The sequence below is a fragment of the Hylobates moloch genome, unplaced genomic scaffold, assembly GCF_009828535.3.
Source record: "Hylobates moloch isolate HMO894 unplaced genomic scaffold, HMol_V3 SCAFFOLD_12, whole genome shotgun sequence".
NCBI lineage: Eukaryota > Metazoa > Chordata > Mammalia > Primates > Hylobatidae > Hylobates > Hylobates moloch.
The window spans coordinates 21,543,090-21,565,183 of NW_026652287.1; the positions used below are offsets into that span (position 1 = coordinate 21,543,090).

A 22,094-nucleotide genomic window follows, 5' to 3' on the forward strand; every position below is an offset into this window, starting at 1 on the left:
CCCAGCTGGGCGCGGTGGCTCATGCCAGTAATCCCAGCACTTTGGGAGGCCGAAGTGGGGGGATCATTTGAGCCCAGGAGTTCAAGACCAGCCTTGACAACATGGTGAAATCCCATCTCCACAAAAAATACAAAAATTAGCCAGGTGTGGTGGCACGTGCCTGTGGTCCCAGTTACTCGGGAGGCTGAGGTGGGAGGACTGCTTGAGCCAAGGAGGACAGGAGGCAGAGGATGCAGTAAACTGAGATCGAGCCACTGCACTCCAGCTGGGTGACAGAGCGAGACCTTGTCTCAAAAAAAAAAAAAAAAAAAAAGACACTACTGACATGTATGATCAATGTGATCAATCTCTAAAACATTATGCTGGGCAAAAGGAGCCAGACATAAAAGGCAACCTATTAGCTGGGAGTGGTGGCACGTGACTGTGATCCCAGCTACTGGAGAGGCTGAGGCACGAAGATAACCTGAGGCTGGGAGGTCAAGGCTACAATGAGCCATGATCACACCACTGCACTCCAGCCTAGGCGACACAGTGAGACCCTGTCTCAAAATAAATAATAAAATGAAACAAAGGCAACCTACTGTGTGATTCCATTCACACGACATTCAAGAACAGAGAAATCGAACCTGTGGTGGTAGGAGGTGGTATGTATGGGGGTACAGGCCACTGGCCTGGTGGAGGCATGAAGGAACCCTCTGGGGTGCTGATCACTTGCATTGCACACACATGGAAACACAGAGCTTCAGATGTGTCTCATACTTCACACACTTCCAGGTCTGCATGTTACGCCACAGTCAAGTTTGAAAAGGTTACTTCAAAGGATTCTTGGATGACTCTCCCAAACCACCAAACCGGGACCCCTCAGTTATCCTCCCAAGACCCCATTGCCTTTCCTTTAGAACACAATTTACCAGTTTTAGAACACCATTTACCATTTTTAATTCCATGCTCATTTGTGGGTTTATTTCCTCAACAGCCTCCACTAGATCGCCTGGTCCCCCAGAACCTAGCATGTGCCTAACACATAGTAGGTGCTCCATAAATATCTGTCGAATGAATGAAAGAGTAACCATAGGTTTCCTCCACCCCCATCCTGAGCCCCTCAGGGCCAGTATCACATCGGTTTTGCTCATGCTCTAGAGTAAGGCCCTACCACATAACAGGATCCCAAAGAGAGAGAGCAATTGATGAAAGCCATATGGTCCTGTCATGCATACCTGAGTCCAAGAAGGAGCCTGTCAGGTGAGTAGAACACAGTGACCTTTCAGCCTCAACAGCACAGTAGGAATTAAGCCAGCTGTGAAGGAAAAGAACTTTTTTTTTTTTGAGACAGGGTCTCGCTCTGTCGCCCAGGCTGTAGTGCTGTGGCGCGATCTTGGCTCACTGCAGCCTTGGCCTCCTGGGCTCAAGCGATCTTCCCACCATAGCCTCCAGAGTAGCTGGGACCACAGGCGTACACCATCATGCCCAGCTAATTTTGGTATTTTTTGTAGCAATGGGGTTTCGCCAAAGGACAAATTCTTTTTAACTTGCAAAACATCACCAAGGCACAGGAAGTGCAGAGAAATTCTCTGATGGTTTTGAGCCCTCTGGAAATAAAACACCAATCTGTCAATGCCAGTCCGAGTCATAGTTTTCAAGGATCTCAGAGTGACCTGCTACCAGCCCACATGACACCCAAATGTGAAGCCAAAAAGGTGTCCCTGGACATTGTACAAAATCCTTGACTGGTACTCCTCAAAACTGCCAAGGCTATCAACAATAGAGGGTTGGAAACTGTTACAGCCAAGAGGCGCCTAAGGAGATGTAACGACTAAACCTCATGTGGTATCCTGGGGGGCGAGCTGGAACAGAAAAGGGACACTAGAGGAAAACTGGCAAAGCCAAAGGAACAGTGCTGTTTAGCTAATAGTGATGTACCCGTGCTGGTTCCTTAGCTACAACCAATGTACACAGCAGCGTAAGATGTGAACCTTCAGTGAAGCTGGGTACCATGTGTAAAGGAACACTACTATCTTTGCAACTTTCCTGTAAGTCTAAAATTCTTTTTTTTTTTTTTTTTTGAGACAGAGTCTCACTCTGTCACCAAGGCTGGAATACAGTGGTGCAATCTTGGTTCACCGTAACCTTCCATCCCAGGTTCAAGTGATTCTCCTGCCTCAGCCTCCCAAGTAGCCGGGATTACAGGTGTGCGCCACTGTGCCCAGCTAATTTTTTATATTTTTAGTAGAGACAGGGTTTCACTATGTTGACCAGACTGGTCTTGAACCCCTGGCCTCAAATGATCTGCCCACCTTGGCCTCCCAAAGTGCTGGGGTTACAGGCGTGACCCACTGCACCTGGCCTGTAAATCTAAAATTCTAAAATAAATAATTCTTTTTTATTGTATTTATTTAGAGACAGGGTCTTACTCCGTGACCCAGGCTTGGAGTATGGTGGCATGATCAAGGCTCACTGCAGTCTCCACCTCCTGGGCTCAAGTCATCCTCCCTTCTCAGTCTCCAAGCAGCTGGGACCACAGGCACGCGCCACCACATCTGGCTAATTTTTTATAGAGATAGGGTCTCGTTAAGTTGCCCAAGCTGGTCTCGAAGTCCTGGGCTCAAGTGATCCTCCTGCCTCGGCCTCCCAACGTGCATTACAGGCATGAGCCATTGCACTCGGCCTAAAAGTTCTTTTTTAAGAGGGCTTAGTTCCCTCTGGGCACTCTGTGGCCACCAGCTGGAAAGCCATCACACCTCCCCCCAGCCCGCGCTCTCCCCAGAGTGAAGGCGAAGGGCGCAGCGCAGTGCGCAACCCCGCGGGCAGGGCTTACTTACCTTGGGTGGGTCGAAGAGCTCCAGCACGCGGTCGGGGCCATCGGGGCCCGGGGCCCGGCGCAGCGCCAGCCTCCCGCGCTGCCAGCGCGCCCCGCTGTCCATGGAGGCCTCGTCGGCCAGGCTGTAGCGCAGTACCGCCTCCTTCAGCACCTCGGGTGGCGGCTCCCGGGCCAGACTCCAGGGCAGGAGCTTCTTGGCCAGGCCAGGCCGGGCGGGGGTCTCAGCAGCCTCTCCCGGGGTCCCGGGGGCGGCAACGGTGTGGGCCGCTGGCAGCTCCCCGGCCGAGCGGCGGCGGAAGATGTGGCGGAGGCTGCGGCGAAAGTGCTGGAAGGAGCAGGGCCCGGGCGGCCGCGGCGGGGCCAGCTCCTCAGAGCTGCGGGACTTGGGCAGGCCAGAGGTGGCGGGGCCGGGGCCTGGCTCCGGGGACGCCTCGGCCTTGGCGGGGGGCCCACGGCCTGTGTCCCGGTAGTCGCGGCCCGGCGCGCGGCCGTCGCGTACCTCGCGGCAGAAGTAGCGCTGGAAGAGGTCGGTGAACTGCAGCGACACCAGCTCGGCGCGCAGCGGCGCGTGCTGCGGATGCTCTCGGGCGAACAGCCAGTACTGGCGGGCCAGCTCCCGCGCCGCCGCTACGGCGTGCAACTCACAGAACTCGCTCCAGCCCCGCGGGGCCGCCGCCGGGGAGGCCGAGGGCGCGGAGGAGGCCGAGGGGGGCTGCAGGGCGGGCCCATTCATGGCGGAGACCCAGGTGGTGCAGCCGGGCTGAAAGACACGTGGGTCGGGGGGCGACAAGGAGTAAGCAGGTGCACAAGCGGGTGTAGGCCCCGTTACACACCGCGCACCACAGCAGAAATCCAACGCGACCATAACACCCAGTGCTGGTGAAGATGCAGGGAAACACGCACTTCCCTACCAAGTGGCATTCTGTAAGGGGCATGGTCAATTTGGCAGAATTGATTCTAGACTCTGGAATCCTACTTTTGAAGTACAAAAACCGTATGATCATCTCGATAGATGCAAAGAGAGTATTTGACAAAATTCAACATATCTTTATGATAAAAACTTTAAACAAATTAAGCATAGATGGTATGTTGTACCTCAACACACTGAAGGCCCCATATAAAGGCTGAGCTCGGAGGCTCAGGCCTGTAATCCCAGCACTTTGGGAGGCTGAGGCAGGAGGATCACTTGAGCCCAAGAGTTTGAGACCAGCCTGGGCAACATGGTGAAAGCCCATCTCTCCAAAAAAACAAACACAAAAATGAGTTGGGGCCGGGCGCGGTGGCTCACGCTTGTAATCCCAGCACTTTGGGAGGCCGAGGCGGGCAGATCACGAGGTCAGGAGATCGAGACCATGGTGAAACCCCGTCTCTACTAAAAATACAAAAAAAAAAATTAGCCGGGCGTGGTGGCGGGCGCCTGTAGTCCCACCTACTGGGAGAGGCTGAGGCAGGAGAATGGCGTGAACCCGGGAGGCGGAGCTTGCAGTGAGCTGAGATTGCGCTGCACTCCAGCCAGGGCGACAGAGCGAGACTCCGTCTCAAAAAAAAAAAAAAAAAAGGTCTGGCAGAAGCAAACCCATCCTGAAACAGTGGGTACCTCTGGGGAGGAATCAGAATTGGGGTGTGGGGATGGCGGGGAAGTAACCAAGAAGCCTGTTACTGCTTATCTCTAGCAAGGATGGCTAAGAACACAGATTCTGGAATGTGGGTTCAAATCCCAGCACCAGCCACGCGCGGTGGCTCATGCCTGTAATCCCAGCACTTTGGGAGGCTGAGGCGGGTGGATTACTTGAGGTTAGGAGTTAGAGACCAGCCTGGCCAATGTGGTGAAACCCCATCTCTACTAAAAATACAACAATTAGCCAGCTGTGGTGGCGGGCGCCTGCAGTCCCAGCTACTCAGGAGGCTGGGGCAGGAGAAATGCTTGAATCCAGGAGGTGGAGGTTGCAGTGAGCTGAGATGGTGCCACTGCACTCCAGCCTGGGTGACAGAGCAAGACCCCGTCTCAAAAAAAAAAAAAAAAAAAACCCAGCAACAACTTATTAGTTATGGGACCTTAGGTGACTCACATGATTACTCTCTGCCTCAGTTTCCCCATCTGTAAGAGGGGAACCATGATCATACCTACTTCATAGGCATATTATGAGCATGAATTGATAGATGTAGAGCCCTAGAATGTAGAAAATGCTTCATAAAGACTGGCTGCTATTGTTGTTATTTCCATGTTGCAGTGAGAGTATATTATTGGTGTCTAAAAAATAAATATAGGGCCGGGCGCAGTGGTTCACGTCTGTAATCCCAGCACTTTGGGAGGCCGAGGTGGGCAGATCATGAGGTCAGGAGATCAAGACTATCCTGGCTAACACGGTGAAACCTCGTCTCTAGAAAAATACAAAAAAATTAGCGGGGGATGGTGGCAGGCGCCTGTAGTCCCAGCTACTCGGGAGGCTGAGGCAGGAGAATGGCATGAACCCAGGAGGCAGAGCTTGCAATGAGCTGAGATGGCGCCACTGGACTCCAGCCTGGGCAACAGAATGAGACTCCGTCTCAAAACAAATAAATAAATAAATAAATATAAAATGGGCCGGGGGCAGCGGCTCATACCTGTAATCCCAGCACTCTGGGAGGCTGAGGTGGACGGATCACCTGAGGTCAGGAATTCGAAAACAGCCTGGCCAACATGGTGAAACCTCGTATCTACTAAAAATACAAAAATTAGCTGGGTGTAGTGGTGTGTGCCTATAATCCCAGCTACTCGGGAGGCTGAGGCAGAAGAATCACTTGAACCTGGGAGGCAGAGGTTGCAGTGAGCTGAGATCATGCCACTGCATTCCAGCCTGGGCGACAGAGCAAGACTCTGTCCTGGAAAAAAAAAAATCACACACACAAAAACAAAAACAAAAATATAAAACAAAAAATAAAAAGGAATAAATTAACAAAAGTCACAGGGGGTCCAGAGGGATTTCCTGCACTGACAGGGGACCCTCAGGACTGGCAGACCTTTGCCTGCCCGTCTCAACTGGGGCATCCTTCTCCTCCCATGGCCAGAGGGCCTTTCCTTAGGCACAACATCACCAGAATGGCACTGAGACCCCCCACCCCTCTGCTGTCCACGGTGCAGAACAGTTGGGACCTCTGTGGGCACCATCCTTCCTTCCTCCTGACCCTGGCTGGGCCTGGGCCCCTGCTGGGGACCACATATCCATGTCGCTCTTCAAGATGGAAAAGAAATGCTCTCCCTACTCAGGTACAAAACTGGGCCCCAGATCCCTGATATCAGCACACCCTGAATGAACAGCAGTGCCACTCCAGTGACTCCCTCCCTGGGCAAGGGTAGTGGCTGCACAACATAAGCTACAGAGCCACAGGGGCCTGGGTACAATTGCTGCCTCCAATCACTCCCTCCTCCATCCTCTCTTCAGGCATTACTGAGGGCCTACTGTGTGCCAGACACCAGGCTAGGCCCCAAGATACCATGGTGAACAGCACAGATGAACACTGCTCTCCCAGGGCTCACATTACAAAGGGGGCCACGTATTGGCTGTGTGGCTCCTGATGCCTGACTCAATCTCTCTGAACCTGGATTTCCTCATCTGCCAACCAAGTAGCAGCATGGCATCCACCTTGCAAGGTGTCTGTAGGGAACCCATGAAAGGGAACTCAAGGTGGAGATGCGAACCTGCAAATGGGGTTCTCTCTGCCACACACCCCTCCACAGGCACCGTCTCTGCATGTGGCCATGTCCCACTGGGCATGTCTGCAGGGCAGTGGCAACAAAGGGTGCCCCTGCCACATGAGGCCATGGTGGAACCCCCACGGCCAATCTCCACAAGAGACCCCAAAAAGCACAAGTAGGTGCCTCTGCCCTCGCTGGAAGAGGGCCATGCAGAGTCGACAATGTTTTTTTTTTTTTTTTTGAGACAGGGTCTTGTTCTCTCACCCAGGCTGGAGTGCAGTGGCATAATCATGGCTCACCGCAGCCTAGACCTCCCAGGCTCAAGTTGTCCCGTCTTGGCCTCCCCAAGTGCTAAGACTACAGGCACACACCACGACACCTGGTTAATTTTTGTATTTTTTTGTAGAGATGGGGTCTCACTATGTTGCCTAGGCTGGTCTCAAACTCCTGGGCTCAAGCAGCCCTCCCACCTTGGCCTCCCAAAGTGCTGGGATTACAGGCATGAGCCACCGTGCCCTGCTATAGTCGACAGTTTTGTACATCACAGGGTCCTTGGGATCCGCACACAGTAGGTACTTTGCACACAGTAAGTAGTCAGTAAAAGCTGTCAGGCAGATGGGAAGGGAGAGGGAGGGGCCATATCTGCCCTTGGCCGCCATGTTCTTCCTGTCCCTGAAGGGGGAAGGTCTTACCCCTGCATGAGGGCACCTGTTCTTGGTCAGTCCCACTGTTCCCCAGACCCAGCCTTGACAAGGTGAGAGAGGCACTGCCCTCGTGGCTTGGAGGATGCCCAGAAAGCTATGATTCCAGACCCAGGCTCCTGCCCCACCTACACGATCTGCCTCTAGTCACGCCAGCTGCCTGTGGGTGTTGGCATGAGCCATTCCCTCTGCCCTGTCTGCTTCCAGTTGCACATAAGAGAAGCCTCTTCTGAGCTCCCAATTGAATTTGACCTTCAGCACACTGGTCACACATTATCACTTGACAGGATGCTTTTATTAGTGACTATCTCTCCACCAGACTGAGTTCCATGAGTCATTCCCTGCTTCATCTCCAGCTCCTAGCATACAGCAGGAGCTCAATGAATGCCTCTTGAATGAATGAACATATACATGCAAGAGATCAGTTGGATTTGCAAACTCTTGCTCTCCCAGCAGATGCGTGGCAACCAGCATGAACCAACCTCCCCCGCCCCAGATGCGTGGCAACCAGCATGAACCAACCTCCCCCGCCCCCTGGGCCACCCTACCTTCCGCACAGTCCTGTATGTCAGAGTCTTGAAGCCCAACTGCAGGGCCAAACCCTGGCAGAAGCCTTCCTCAGAACAGCTGCACCCACTCCAGGTCCCTCACTGTCCAGTCAACGGCTGGGAACCCCCCTCATTGGGCCCCTTCCACCAGTCCTCTCGTAAGAACAATGGCATTTACTGAGCGTCTGCTACACATCAGACATTTTTCTTTCTCTTTTTAGAGACAGGGTCTCACTCTGTCTTCCAGGCTGGAGTGCAGTGGCACAATCATAGCTCACTGCTGCCTCGAACTCCTGGGCTCAAGAGATCCTCCTGCCTCAGCCTCCAGAGTAGCTGCAACTACAGGCTCATGGCACCATGCCAAGATCATATCAGGCATTTTTCTAACTACTTTTACAAAATATTACCTCTCCCAAGGTTCCTAACAGCCCCGGGAGGTAGGTCCAACAATTACTTCCATTTTACAGATGGGGAAACTGAAACAGAGTGGCCCCATAGCTAATGATTATAGCAACCCCCACACAGAAGGGACCCCCAAAATGTCTGATCAGTGCCTAAATGCACACAAGAAGGGCTCACTTCCCAATGAATGCTTATTGGATGAATGAGGGAGTCCCAGAGGAGAGAATATAAAGGTCTCATTCAGCTCCAGCTGGAGTCAGGAGTCGGCAGTAGCTCTGTCCAGGTCCCAAACCCACCAATGATCAGGAAAACAGTCACAGAGCAAAAGGAAGAAAACAAAAATGAGAGGCTGGGCTCAGTGGCTCACACCTATAATCTCAATACCTTGGGAGGCCAAGGCGGGAGGATTGCTTGAGCCCCGGAGTTCGAGACCAAGCGGGGCAACATGATGAAACCCTATGTTTACTAAGGCCAGGTGCGGTGGCTCACGCTTGTAATCCTAGCACTTTGGGAGGCCAAGGCGGGCGGATCACGAGGTCAGGAGATCGAGACCACGGTGAAACCTCGTCTCTACTAAAAATACAAAAAATTAGCCGGGCGTGGTGGCGGGCGCCTGTAGTCCCAGCTACTTGGAGAGGCTGAGGCAGGAGAATGGCATGAACCCAGGAGGCGGAGCTTGCAGTGAGCCGAGATCGCGCCACTGCACTCCAGCCTGAGTGACAGAGCGAGACTCCATCTCAAAAAAAAAAAAAAAAAAGAAACCCTATGTCTACTATAAATACAAAAAAATTAGCCTGGCATGGTAGCTGGGCCTGTAGTCCCAGCTACTCAGGAGGCTGAGGTGGGAAGACTGCTTGAGCCCAGGAAGTCGAGGCTACAGTGAGCTGTGATCATACCATTGCACTCCAGCCTGAGTGACAGAAGCAGACCGTATCTCTATAAGAAAAAAAGAACTGATGTCTGCAGTGTGCTTGGCACGGGGCTCATAAGTGGCTGCTATTTTCTTACTATCACTGTTAGAAAAGAGCTCCAGCCTCGGAGTCAGGCTCGCCTGCCATGGGAAGCCACGGGGGGCCTGCCTCATGGGCTGGGCTCAGGGTGTCACGGGGAGCTGGAACAAAAGACCTTCTCAGGGGAGAGGCGGCTGCTCAGGCTGCTCCGGGCAGGAAGTTGCCAGCCCAGAGCAGTCAGCTGTAGCCCAAGCTATGGAAGGGACTGCGCCAGGGAGGTCTTTTGGCCAGGAGGGCAGCCAGGCCACAGGAAGGTGGACCCCTCCCTGGCCTTGGCCCAGGCAGTGGTGTTTATTGAGTGCTTACTATGTGCCAGGCACAGAGAAAAAGCAATTGATCAGATGGTGACAACCCTGGGATCAGGGGTTGACAAGCTGTGGACAGGAAGCAATGATGATCATGCCAGGGGGACCTGGAACCCTCAGGCTTCAACTGTAGGGTATGAGTTGGGGGCAGGGTGTCTTTGGGACACTTCTATCCCAGCGCAGAGCTTCGGGGGAGCCTGGCCAGCCAGAGAAATAAACCACCTTCCCCAGAGAGGGGCCCTAGCACTCAGGAGACCCTCCTCACCTACTCAGGCTTCCTTCTGGGGCAGGAAGCTCCCAGCTATGGGGGTCTCCAGAGTTTCCCCAAATCCTGCAGGCAGGTGAGGGGCAGGATGATGTGCAGAAGGAAGATCTCAGCCTGGTACATCCTGGTCCCTCACCCCCAAGTCCCTCCCTGCAGCAAATACATGGAGGCAACTAGCTGCACGCCCACCAGCTGGGGCTGGGGGTGTCTGCATCTCAGGACCCCAAGCTCAGAACACAACCGGGTCTACCAGAGGGCTATTGAGGGCCTCGAAGCAGCAGCAGTGCCTGGTGCTCCCCAAGAAGCACAGCCAGCCCCAGGCACCCTGGAGCCACCAAGTCGGTGAGAAATCGCAGGACCTTGAATCGCTGGGAACCTGGCTGAGCTGTGGGGTCCCCTTAATCCATGCCCCCGCAGATCAGGGCTTCTCAGCCTCTCCTCTATCTAATCACCCTGGATAATTGTATAATTCGGGAGGCTAAAATTTTCCTTTTAATGATCAGGCCCACATGCAGAGAAAGCCTTTATCCATGGTAGGAATTCCCCCTGCCGAGGCTTGGGGAGGATTTTTTTTTTTTTCCTTTGAGACAGGTCTGACTGTCACCCAGGCTGGAGTGTAGTGGCATGATCACAGCTCACTGCAACCACGACCTTGGGGGTTTAAGCAATCCTTCCAAGTATCTGGGACCACAGCCATGTGCCACCATACCCAGCTTTTTTTTTTTTTTTTTTTTTTTTAGAGATAGGGTCTCACTATGTTGCCCAGGCTGGTTTCAAACTCCTGGGCTCAAGTGATCCTCCCACCTTGACCTTCCAAAGTGCTGGGATTACAAGTGTGAACCACTGCTCCCAGCCTGGGGAAGATTTCTTAAAGTGTGGTAAATGAAGTTAAATTGGGCCAGTCCAGAGCCTCCACTCTCCCCTGCCCCAGCTCACAAACATAGGCAGGAAGTCTCACACCTTCGGAGGGGACACTTCCTCCAGGGAGGCCTCCTGGTTGAATCTAGGCCACAAGGAACATTTCTATCTTCCTCATGCCTAGCACCAACTGTTCCAGGAGTCCAGACCCTATGGCCTAAGGAGGCCCAGAGAGTTGTGGGATTCTGACACACACTGCCTAGCAGGCGGCCTGCTGCCCTTTCACAGCATTCAAGTTGCCAGACGCAGAGATGCCCATGGGAAGCAGGGGGCGAAGGCAGGGGCCCTGGGGAGGCAGAGAGGTGGGTTCTACCCCAGGCCACGGGGCAGCCGGTGGGGCACTGATGCACCCTTGCTGGGGTCACCTTGTGCCCCGGGGACATTTATCAGGCCAGCACAGTCTGCCAGAACAGGAAATGTCCTCTGGCTTCCTGTGCCCACACCGCCAGCCTGACATCCCAGCCACCGCCCCAGCTAGGTTTCAGGAGGTAGGGAAAGCCAGGAACCATCTCCCTGCGGAGAGGCAGCACCGTCAGAATCCCGCATGCCCCCCACCCCAAGGCCGTGGCTTCTTCCTTTCACTGCCTCTGGGTTGAGAGCAGACAGGGGAGACCCTAGGAGGGCAGCCTCTGGGTGAACCTCCTCCCCACGTGCTATTTGGGGACATCAGGAGGGACATGCGTAAGCCCGCAATTACCTCGCCTCTCGCAGCATACGCTGCCCTCTCTGGGCCTCTTCTCCTTGAGATGACACCAGTGTGTGAGCTCTGAAAGGGCAGATCCCATGTCAGAGGTCCCCTTGTGTGTCCACCTCCCTGATTGATCACATTCCCAGTCTCCCAGCTGGGGCCCCCCACTGGGCACCTGTGAGTCAGCCCTTGTGAGGAGGGCATAGACTTCCTCCCTCCCGGCCTCCCTGGGGACACATGTCCTGGGCAGCAGCTGGCTCCCCACCGGCCAGCCGAGGGGCGGCCACATCCGGGTGGGCCCCCAGGGGCTCCAGGCCTGGCTCACAAGGAAGCCTGTGGCCTGGCCCTGCTGGCCGACCCCTGACAGGGTGGCGTGGGAGGAAAAATCTTCTATCCAACTGCTCAGCTGCCGGGTTTCCGGCTGGGGCGGGGAGTAGGGGGGTACCAGGAGGACCTATTCCCCTGGGGAAGTGTCCTCTGCCCCTGCTGGGAGGAAGGATGGCTAGTGGTGGCCAGCAGAACCCTGGAGCCCTGATAGAGGGACACTGGTCACCCCGGCGGCAGGGCCCCATTGAGCAGATGTCCAGTGGTGGCCTGGTCCTGCTGCCAGGCCTCAGGACCTGCTCAGTCTCCAAGGGATCTCAAGCCCTGGGAAGCTGGGGAGCTGGGGTGCAGGACTCCTGGGTCCAATAAGGCCTGACTCAGCAAGTGACCCTGGCTGAGTCACTTCTCCTGGGCAGCCTGCCCGCCTCAGTTTCCTCGGGAAGGGTGGGTAGTGAGGAATGGGGCCTTGCAGGGAATGAGCGGCTAGCACTGCACCTCTGGACTCGCCGAGGCAGGCGTCTCCGGTCTGCCAGACAGCAGCGGCTTCCTGCCCTGCCTCGTCAAAGATGCTGAACGCCTGTGGGCCCTTGGGGACCGTTTTCCCAGGAAACCTGGCAATTAAGTGCCAGCCCCTATTGGGCATGAACAGCAATGGCTTGCACTTATTGAGTGCCAATTGCATGCCGGGCACTGTGCATGCCTCCTCTTCTCAAAACCACCCTAACAGGGAGTTGGCAATCCCCCTATTTCATAGGCAAAAAGACCTGTGGCTCAGAGAGGCTAAGGGACCAGCCCAAGATCACACAGCCAGAGCAAGTACAGCCAACACAGTTCCAGTCCTGACACTGTACTTCACACACCCACCCTGGGGAGGCTGGAACTCTTGGCTTCCATTGGGCAGGCGAGGTCCAGATCAGAGAAGCCAGGTAACCTGCCTAGGACTTCACACCTGGAAGCTGGCAGAGCCCAGATTCGGCTACAAAGTCCATACTGCTACCAGGGAGAAGTGGGAATTTAGCAGGAAAAGCCTCTTGTTTTATTAATAGCAATAATATCTACTATTGTTAATTGAGTGCCAGGCTCAGCACTCAGTGCCTTATGTGCCGTGTCACAGCGAGTACACAGCTGTTAAAGCCTTTCACAGATGTTGTCTCAGTTGCCTCAGAGAGGTTAAGTGACCAACCCAAGGATTCCCAGCAATGGGAGACCCTCATGAACACCAGCCCTCAGAAGGGTGTGGGGTCATGTAAACTGGGTCCCAAAGGTGTTTTCAGCAAAAGGAGCTGTATTGGCCCAGACTGTGGGACAGCTCCCTACTATGTCCCTGAGACCCCTTCACTGACCCTCCCCCACCCTGGCTGGGGAGGGCACCCGGTCTCCCCTCACCAGAGACAGGGGGCACTGAGACTGGCAGCAAGGAGGTCCCTCCAAGTGCCTCCGGCTCTGCTCCACCCGGGATATGGAGAATGTCCAGGGGTGGCACAGCGGAACCCAGAAATCAAGGGCCCAGAAGTCCTGTGGGATCTGATTTGTACTCAGAAGTTCTATTTATCGGAGAAGGAGGATCAGGCCCAGGTTTGAGAGGCATGGGGGTGGGGGGGATGAGGAAAGAAAGCCAGCAGAGCTAACACCCACAACAAAAAAGATCATTCCAGCCCCAAGGCTACTTCTCCTCTTCCTCCTGACCAAGCCACTCTGGACACTGTGAATTCACTCATTCATGGTTTCCATGACCCTAAGAAGTAGGTACTATTAGCACACCCATTTCACAGATGAGGAAACTGAGGTGGGGCAGTTAAGCAAGGCCTCATAGCTAAGGAAGTGCCCAGATCTTCAAAATTCTGCTCCCAAAGACCCAGGAAATTCCAGTGCTATGTATGCAAGAGCTGTTCAAGGGAGACTACTGAAGGAACACCTCACAGCTAATAACAGTAACACTAATGAAGGCAATGATAAAATCACCACTACCACCACCACCACCTGCAACTGAACCGCTCTTTGCCAGGCAGCAGGTGCTCATTACACACTGGCTCATTAAATCTCCACTGCAAACCTGTTATTCCCCCATTTTACACAGAGGGAAACTGAGGTTCACAACAGTCACTTGCCCACACCTTCAGCTGAACGGAGGCAGTAGGAGCAGCAAAGCACAGTCTCCAGGACCCTCCCCACTATCCTCCTCCACTTCCTGCTGAGCCCCTGCAGACCCTGAACCCCCAGCTGCTGATGCTCCGAGCCAGCCCCTTCCCAGCTGGCCGCTCTGTGGCCCACAGGGACTCACAGAAGTTCTAGGAATGCTCACCCTTTGGCTCAGAAGGATTTTCCCTCCCAGAGGGGGGTTGTGGGAAAAGGCTCAGGAAAAGTGCACTAAAAACCCTTCCAACTTCCCCCAGTAGGCCCTGGCTCTCAACCTCCGAGCCCAGCCTGCCCAGGTGGCCTCTGACGGCTCTCCCTCCACGAGGGCAGGTCGCGAGGAGCCTCCAGAGCTGTTTCCACGCAGGCAGCCAGGTCAGTGATGGGAAATCCAGACACAACCTGCACCTGCATCCCTGGAGACCCATGGGCCCACTGCCCTGGCAGGGGCCCTGAGGCCTGGCTGCTGGCCGGTGTTAGGGAACTGTCATCTCCCCAGCAAGGGGCTGCGGGTCAGATCTCGGTCCCTCCTGCCACCAAAGCTGGCCCTGCCGACATTGCCTTGCCGAGGCCTCTGCTCTGAACCCCCCCACCAGATTTCACTTCCTCCCACTCAGCCCAGCCTGGCCGTGCCCCTCCCTGGAGGCCCCCAGCTGCAGGCAGTGACCTCCTCACCTACATCATTGTGGCTGGGAATGGGGAAGAGAAACAGGAGAATGAGGAAACTAAAGAAAAAAAGAAGCGGGACAGGCAGGCAGACCCTCCTCTCCAGTTCCTCAAATGCAGTCCCCCCTCCCTCAAAACAAAGCTCCCCTGACCGGAGGGAGGGAAGGGAGGGGAGGGAAGGGGATTTCTGCACCAGGCATCAGAGACCTCTGAAATACCCTCCCTATCGTGCGGATCTAGAAGACCAACACCCACTCCAGACGTTTTTTGGTAGGGGATTCCCAGGGAACCCCAGGCCAGAGGTGTGAGAGGATCAATACCAGAAACCTGTCTCTGGGACGCCTAGACCTGGTGAACCGCCCAATTCAGCAGCATGCGGGGGCCTAGCCCGGTCCACCTCGGCAGTGCAGGGATTGGGGAGAGGGGCTTCCTGAATCAGGGCGCTACCCTCTTAGCCACATGGCCGGGAATGGGGAGTGGGGAGGGGCCGGCGCATCCTCCCCCGCTGCCCCCACACCCAAGGGCTCATCTGTGCTCACAGCCTCAGTTTGACTACTTTCACTTTCAGGGTAGCAATGGGTGACCCCGACCGCTCCTCCCCAGGCACAAGTTGAGGGGAGGGCCGCCCCCAACCGGCGAGGCTGCTGTAGGGTGGGCTGGGGGCGTTAGAGATGCCCTCTCCCCATCCCACGGCCTCAGTTACCCCAACGCTCTCCCCAACACGTGTGTGGGTGGGGGTAGTGGCTGGGGGTCGTAGGCGCTGGGAGCCCTCACCCCGGAACGCCTCCATCTGAGCTGCAGGGCAGTATTTTGGGCTGGGGATGACGCGCAGAGCCCGGGCAGAACTGGACACGGGGCCTCCCCTTTCCCCACGAAAGCCCTCCCGGCCCCGGAGGACGGGAGCGCGGGCAAACGCGGGCTCACCTGAGAGACAGGAGCTCTGGGCCCGGCCGGCCCATGGCGTCGCGCGCCCCCGGGCCCCCGAAATCCCGAGGGGGCGGGCGGGCCCCCGCCCTGGGCGCGTCCTCTCCCGCCCGCCGGCTCCTCGCTCGCGGCTCGCTCGAGCGGGGCTCAGGCAGGAAACCCGGGCTCGGAAAATGGCCAGCGCCTCATCATTTCCGCCGCCAGCGCTTGACAGTTGCGGGAGGATGCGCCCCCGGGCCGCCGCCGACGGGGAAACTTTGCAGCGGCCGCCGTCGCAACCGCGGGCCGCGACAGTCCGGGCGGGCAGCCGGGCGGAGGCGGTGGCCCAGGCCCATGCCGCCCCGCGCCGTTATGTAAAGAGGAACCGGCCGTGAGAGCGGAGCCGGGCGGGGGAGGGCGGCCGCGACAGGGGCGGGGCAGGGGCGGGGCCACCAGGAGCCACACCCCAGGCCGCGCGCGAGTCGGAGATTCGGAGGGAGGGGCGGGCCATGAGGGCGGAGCCCGGACTGGCCCCGCCCACCAATCCCGCTAGTCCGAGGCTGCCAGGGTCTGAGGGCTCTCCTGGCGCGGGTCCGGAAAAAGGCGAGGCCTTGCGAAGGCACGCCCACCACGTGCCCACCCTATTTCGCGTCCCACAGCCCGAAGATGGAAGGGAGGATCAGAGGGGCGGGGCGACCTTAGCCCCACCCACTCAAAGCCGGCAGGTCACCAGGTGCCTCAGCGCCTGGAGGCGGGGCCAGATGAAGGGGCGGGGCCTAGGGCGGGCAGGGTCGAGGGGCCTGGCCTCCAGGGGGCGCGCCCCTGCTGACTCCCTTCTGCAGGGCCTTATCAGTGCCCGCAGGGCTGGGCCGTGCAATAGCGACCACGGCTTTCATCATCGCCCCAGGGAGGGAGCCCAGCCCTGCCCGGCCCCGACTATCTGCGATCATGCTGACCCGACCCTCCACGGCCCCAGGCCCCCGATTTGGGTTCTGGCCCCAGCCCTCAGCTTTGCCTTTGCTACAGCTGATGCCCGTATAGCCCAGCCTCGCTCCGGCCGCCTGTCCTGTCCCCCAATTATAGGAGGGGTGCATCTTTCTCCAGGAAGCCCTCTCGGACCGCTGGCTCCCGTGGCCTCTGCGCCCACCCCTCTGCCCGCCCCCGGGCTACTTACATTTTCTCCACGGCCTCATGGGGAGCTGAGACGGACAGTGGGGTTCCCCCTAGTCCGGAGTGGGGCATGCTGTCAGCCAGCCTCTCCCCCAACATGTGGGAGGGCGGGGAGGGAGGAATGTACTCTTCTCCCCCTCCCCCAACAGGAAACAAGTCGCCCACGCCCCCAGCTTGGAGGGGCCACCTCAAGCCTTCCCAGGCAGCAAGTGTCTCCATTCCACTGCCTCCCCCTCTTCCTACCTGGGCAAATGACTTGACTTCTCCGTACCCCTCCACTTCCTTGCCTATGAAATGGAAATAATGTGTACCCACTCTCCTGGCAGTGAGAATTAAGTGAGTTAATGCATTAAAGCAGTTAGCTCGAGGCTTGGCTCCAGGAAGCGCTCTGTGTTAAACAAACCGGCCCGAGTCCTGACCTTAGAGCTACAGGAAGGGGTTCCCCAGAAGGTGGGGATTTCCAGACTCCAAGTAGATGGGGGAAGGGAGCGATCTGCTACAGGATTCCTGGTGTCCAATGACCTTGAAGAAAAAGGCCACAAAAATCTGCTTTCCGCACATTTCCAAGCACTGTTCTAGGCGCTGGGAACACAGCAGTGAACAATACAGATATCCCTGCCTGCGTGGAGCTGATATTCTAGTGGGGGGACATAAGGCACGAATAAGTAAGTGGGATCAGTTATGACAATGACAAAACAGTTACAGGATGGAGAGCTGGAAGGGGATGTCTTAGATCCAGGGCTCAGGAAGGACACCTCTGAGGAACTAACATGTGAGCTTAGAACCCTCCACGACAAGAAGGATCCAGGTGCTATAACGTCTGAGGGAAGAGCATTCCAGGCCAAAGGAACAGCATGTGCAGAGGTGCTGAGGTGGGAATACATGTGGTGCATTGGAAGAAAGTCATAAAGGCAGTGGTGACACCTATACTAGTAAGAGACCATGTTTCAAAGGTGGGCCCATCACATGGTGTCTTGAAGGTCTTGATGGGGACTTTGGGAATTATTTTGAGGGCAGTAGGGTGCCATGGAGGGTTGTGAGGAGAAGGAACTGTGGAGTGTAGGATTCAAGCTGTTCACACAGCATCTGAGGATGTGAGAAGAGGGGTGGGGTGGGGGAATGTCAATGAAGTCTAAAGGCCGGGTGCAGTGGCTCACACTGCAATCTCAGCACTTTGGGAGGCTGAGGCCAGTGGATCACCTGAGGTCAGGAATTTGAGACCAGCCTGGTCAACAGGGTGAAACCCTGTCTCTACTAAAAATACAAAAATTAGCCAGGCATGGTTGCACGCACCTGTAGTCCCAGCTACTGGGGAGGCAGAGGCAGGAGACTTGCTTGAACCCGGGAGGTGGAGGCTGCAGTGAGCCAAGATTGCATCGCTGCACTCGAGCCTGGGAGACAGAGGTAGGCTCTGTCTCAAAAAAAAAAAAAAGAAGTCTGACCGGATCATCCCATATTGTTTGATCACTTTCTTATACCTGGGGACACTGAGGCCAAGAGAGAACAGTTACTTGTCTGTAGCCATGCAGCTGCCAGGCAGCACCCACAGAGCAGCCCGGTACCCAGCCAATGCCAAATGGCTGCTGAAATCTGCCAGCCACAAGCACTTTCCCTCTCACTGCCCAGACAGCAGCTCTGCTGACTTAAATTGGGACTTGTGGTTCTTCCCCTTTTTAATCACGGTTCAAACCTTCTCCCCTGCCAGATTTCTCGGAGGCCCAAACTGGTTTCCTTCCTCGCTTAGTCGCTTCTTGCCCACGTCCCCGCTGGAGTCCAGTTTTTTGTTTTGGTGCTCGCTGAGACCCCAAGACTTCTCACTTTTTGTGTTTATTTTCCCTTGGAAAGGCAAAGGGATTCCAACAAATAACCTTCCCATCACCGTGCCCAGATTTGAGAGTGCTGCTGCCACGAGCATGGCGAGGTCGTCGTCGCCACTGGGAGGCCGACAGCTCTTCCCACTCGGCAGGTCACTGGGACCTAAGGAGAGAAAGGGTTATTCAAATTCCCACGACTGATCCGTAGCTCCCGGGAACAAGCCAGGCCGTCTTAGGGGAGCAGGTCCAACCGCCCTTCCTTCTTGCTGTGAAAAACACCAACACCTCCTGCTGGCCAAGTTCCAGAAAGCCAGAGACTCACAGGATTAATAACAAACAATTACAGGCTGCGCGCGGTGGCTCATGCCTGTAATCCCAGCACTTTGGGAGGCCAAGGCAGGCGGATCACCCGAGTTCGGGAGTTCGAGACCAGCCTGACCAACATGGAGAAACCTTGTCTCTACTAAAAATACAAAATTAGCCAGGTGTGGTGCCGCATGCCTGTAATCCCAGCTACTTAGGAAGCTGAGCCGCATGCCTGTAATCCCAGCTACTCAGGAAGCTGAGGCAGGAGAATTGCTTGAACCCGGGAGGTGGAGGTTGCCGTGAGCCGAGATTGTACCATTGCACTCCAGCCTGGGCAACAAGAGTGAAACTCCGTCTCAAAAAAAAAAAAAATTAAAAAGATAATGATTACAACACAAGAGTCAATAGCAATAAATTAACAATAGTCAATGCTATTAATATTCATATTAGCAATTAGTATTAATAATAATTTTAATAACAACAAAAGATAACTAGTACAAACACAAATACATGATAAGTGCTTGAGGTGATGGATACCTCATTTACCCTGATGTGATAATTACACATTGCATGCCTGTATCAAAATACCTCACATACTCCATAAATATATACACCTACTATGTACTCATAAAAATTCAAAAAGTGGGCCAGGCGCGGTGGCTCATGCCTGTAATCCCAGCACTTTGGGAGGCTGAGGCGGGTGGATCACAAAATCAGGAGTTCAAGACCAGCGAGGCCAATATGGTGAAACCTCATCTCTACTAAAAATACAAAAATTAGCCGGGTATGGTGGCGGGTGCCTGTAGTCCCAGCTACTCGGAGGCAGAGGCAGGAGAATCGCTTAAACCCGGGAAGAGGAGGTTGCAGTGAGCTGAGATCATGCGACTGCGCTCCAGCCTGGTGACAGAGTGAGACTCTGTCTCAAAAAAAAAAAAAAAAAAAAGTTGTCTGTTCTGTATCTCCTAGCTGTGCAGTCACATAGATTCTCTGGGCCTCAGTTTCCTCATCTGGAAAATGGGGACAGTGACAGGACTGACCCCATTGGGTTGAGGGGGAGAATTTGATGGGAAAACTCACATTAAGGGCTTAGGAGTGGGGGAGGTACTTCCACATAGCAGCGACTGATAAAGAATGTTGAATATAGTGCGGGCGCGGTGGCTCATGCCGGTAATCCCAGCACTTTGGGAGGCCGCGGCAGGTGGATCACCTAAGGTCGGGAGTTCGAGACCAGCCTTGTCAACGTGGTGAAACCCTGTCTCTACTAAAAATACAAAAATTAACTGGGCGTGGTGGTGGGTGCCTGTAATCCCAGCTACTTGGGAGGCTGAGGCAGGGATAATTGCTTGAACCTGGGAGGCGGAGTTTGCAGTGAGCTGAGATTGCACCATTGCACTCCAGCCTGGTGACAAGAGTAAGACTCCATCTCAAAAAAAAAAAAAAAAGAATGTGGTTATAATCTATGATTGGTTGTGAGAGTCCCATGTCCCTCGAGGGTTGTGAAGAGGAGTGGCCACAAAGACCAGTCCTGTAAGCAACAGAGCTTCACACCCCTTTTACAGACGCAGACACTGAGGTCTGAAAGCAAAGATCTTGCCCAGGGTCGCCCAGCCAGAGTGGAGGCCTTGGTGTCTGCATCTGTAAAATGTGCTTCTGCAGGCCTGGTTCACCAGCGAGGAGGAGGCCCGGGGACCTGGCCTGGCCCCCAGCTGGGCAATGGCTACTGCTGGCGTTTTCCATGCCCGAGTTTCCATCACGGCACTGCTGTGCAACCTCCAAAGGTCCCCTCTTGTCACCAGTAAGAGGCTCCCACTTTCTGAGCCTCAGTATCTCTGGCTTGTCAAACAGGCGTGATAGTAGTTGGGTGAAGGGAAATGACATTGTGTAGGACACTTTGTCCCTAGTAGCCTTCAGTGAATGCGCAGAGTGCTGAGAGTTATCAAAGGACACTGCAGCACACTGGGCTCCTCCTGGCTGTTCCTGAAACTCACCTTCATGCTCCCACTTCAAGGCTTTAGCACTGGCTGTTTCCTGTGCCCAGTATGCTCTTCCACCAGATGTGTTTTGTTTTGTTTTGTTTGAGACGGAGTCTCTGTTGCCCAGGCTGGAGTGCAGTGGCTCAATCTTGGCTCACTGCAGCCTCTGCCACCTCCTGGGTTCAAGTGATTCTTCTGCCTCAGCCTCCCGAGAAGCTGGAATTACAAGTGAAAGCCACCATGCCCAGCTAATTTTTTGTAGTTTTAGTAGAGATGGGGTTTCACCATGTTGGCCAGGCTGGCCTCGAACAGCTGACCTCAGGCAATCTTCCCGCCTTGGCCTCCCAAAGTGCTGGGATTATAGTCGTGAGCCACCGAGCCCAGCTGTCTACCCTTGCTTTCTTCACTCCCAGGAGATGTCTGACCGCCCATCAAACCTAAACTAGCCCTGCCCCCATTGCTGACCATCTCCATCCCTCTTCTGCTCCTGCTTTTTTTCTTTTTTTCTTTCTTTTTCTTAGAGACAGGGTCTCACTCTATCACCCAGGCTGGAGTGCAGTGGTACAATCATGGCTCACTGCAACCTTGAACTCCTGGGCTCCAGCGATCCTGCTGCCTCAGCCTCTCAAGTAGCTGGGACTACAGGTGCACCCCACCATGCCTGGCTAATTGTTTCTATTTTTTGTAGAAACGGGGTCTCTCTATGTTGTCCAGGCTGGTCTCAAACTCCTGGGCTCAAGCAATCCTCCCACTTCGGCCTCCCGAAGTGCTAGGATTACAGGAGCCACCGTGCCTGACTTGCCTCTGCATGTTTTTTCTTCCTCACCCTTGTGGCCCCCTGACTGATCCAAGAATCATTCATTCATCTGTTTATTGGCAGTCTCTTTCCCCCACCCCCAGGAGCAGGTCATCTCCACTCGGCCAGGCATTTGTGTGTCTTGCTCACTCTTGTGAGCACAGTTCTTGGCACATAACAGTTGCTCCTCGTGGCTTAAAAACAGTCCATACTTCTTTGACACACCTCCCTTGAAAAGGTGGAACCTGATTCCCCTGCCCTTGAGTGTGGGCTGAACTTAATGACTCATTTCTTTTTTCTTTTTTTCTTTTTTTTTTTTTTTTTTTGAGACGGAGTCTCGCTCTGTCCCCCAGGCTGGAGTGGCGCAATCTCGGCTCACTGCAAGCTCCGCCTCCCGGGTTCACGCCATTCTCCTGCCTCAGCCTCTCCGAGTAGCTGGGACTACAGGCGCCCGCCACCACGCCCGGCTAATTTTTTGTATTTTTAGTAGAGACGGGGTTTCACCATGGTCTCGATCTCCTGACCTCGTGATCTGCCCGCCTCGGCCTCCCAAAGTGCTGGGATTACAAGCATGAGCCACCGCGCCCGGCCTCATTTCTTTTTTCTTTCTTTTCTTTCTTTTTCTTTCTCTTTCTTTCCCTTTCTCTCTCTTTTTTTCCCTCCCTCCCGTCCCTCCCT

General features: G+C 55.0%; 2 protein-coding genes across 5 annotated transcripts in view; both read right to left on the reverse strand.

The window, feature by feature from the left end:
* Window positions 1–15,733, reverse strand: part of SH2B3 (SH2B adaptor protein 3) — a 45,770-nt gene extending 30,037 nt beyond the window's left edge. The window contains exons 1-2 of one of the 4 annotated variants that reach the window (XM_032168678.1): window positions 15,379–15,733; window positions 2,820–3,578 (exon numbers count right to left, since the gene is read on the reverse strand). In XM_032168678.1, the coding sequence (XP_032024569.1) occupies window positions 2,820–3,551 (732 nt within the window). In that variant the 5' untranslated portion in view covers window positions 3,552–3,578; window positions 15,379–15,733. Of the gene's footprint in view, window positions 1–2,819; window positions 3,685–15,378 lie in introns of those variants that run through there. The other 3 variants (XM_032168677.2, XM_058425700.1, XM_058425701.1) reach the window with 3 other exon arrangements.
* A 2,478-nt stretch (window positions 15,734–18,211) lies between these two features.
* LOC131380835 (protein PRRC2A-like) overlaps window positions 18,212–22,094 on the reverse strand; it is a 40,775-nt gene continuing 36,892 nt past the window's right edge. Inside the window, exon 4 of the mRNA XM_058425736.1 lies at window positions 18,212–18,504. Within this exon, the coding sequence (XP_058281719.1) occupies window positions 18,212–18,504 (293 nt within the window). The remainder of the gene's footprint in view (window positions 18,505–22,094) is intronic.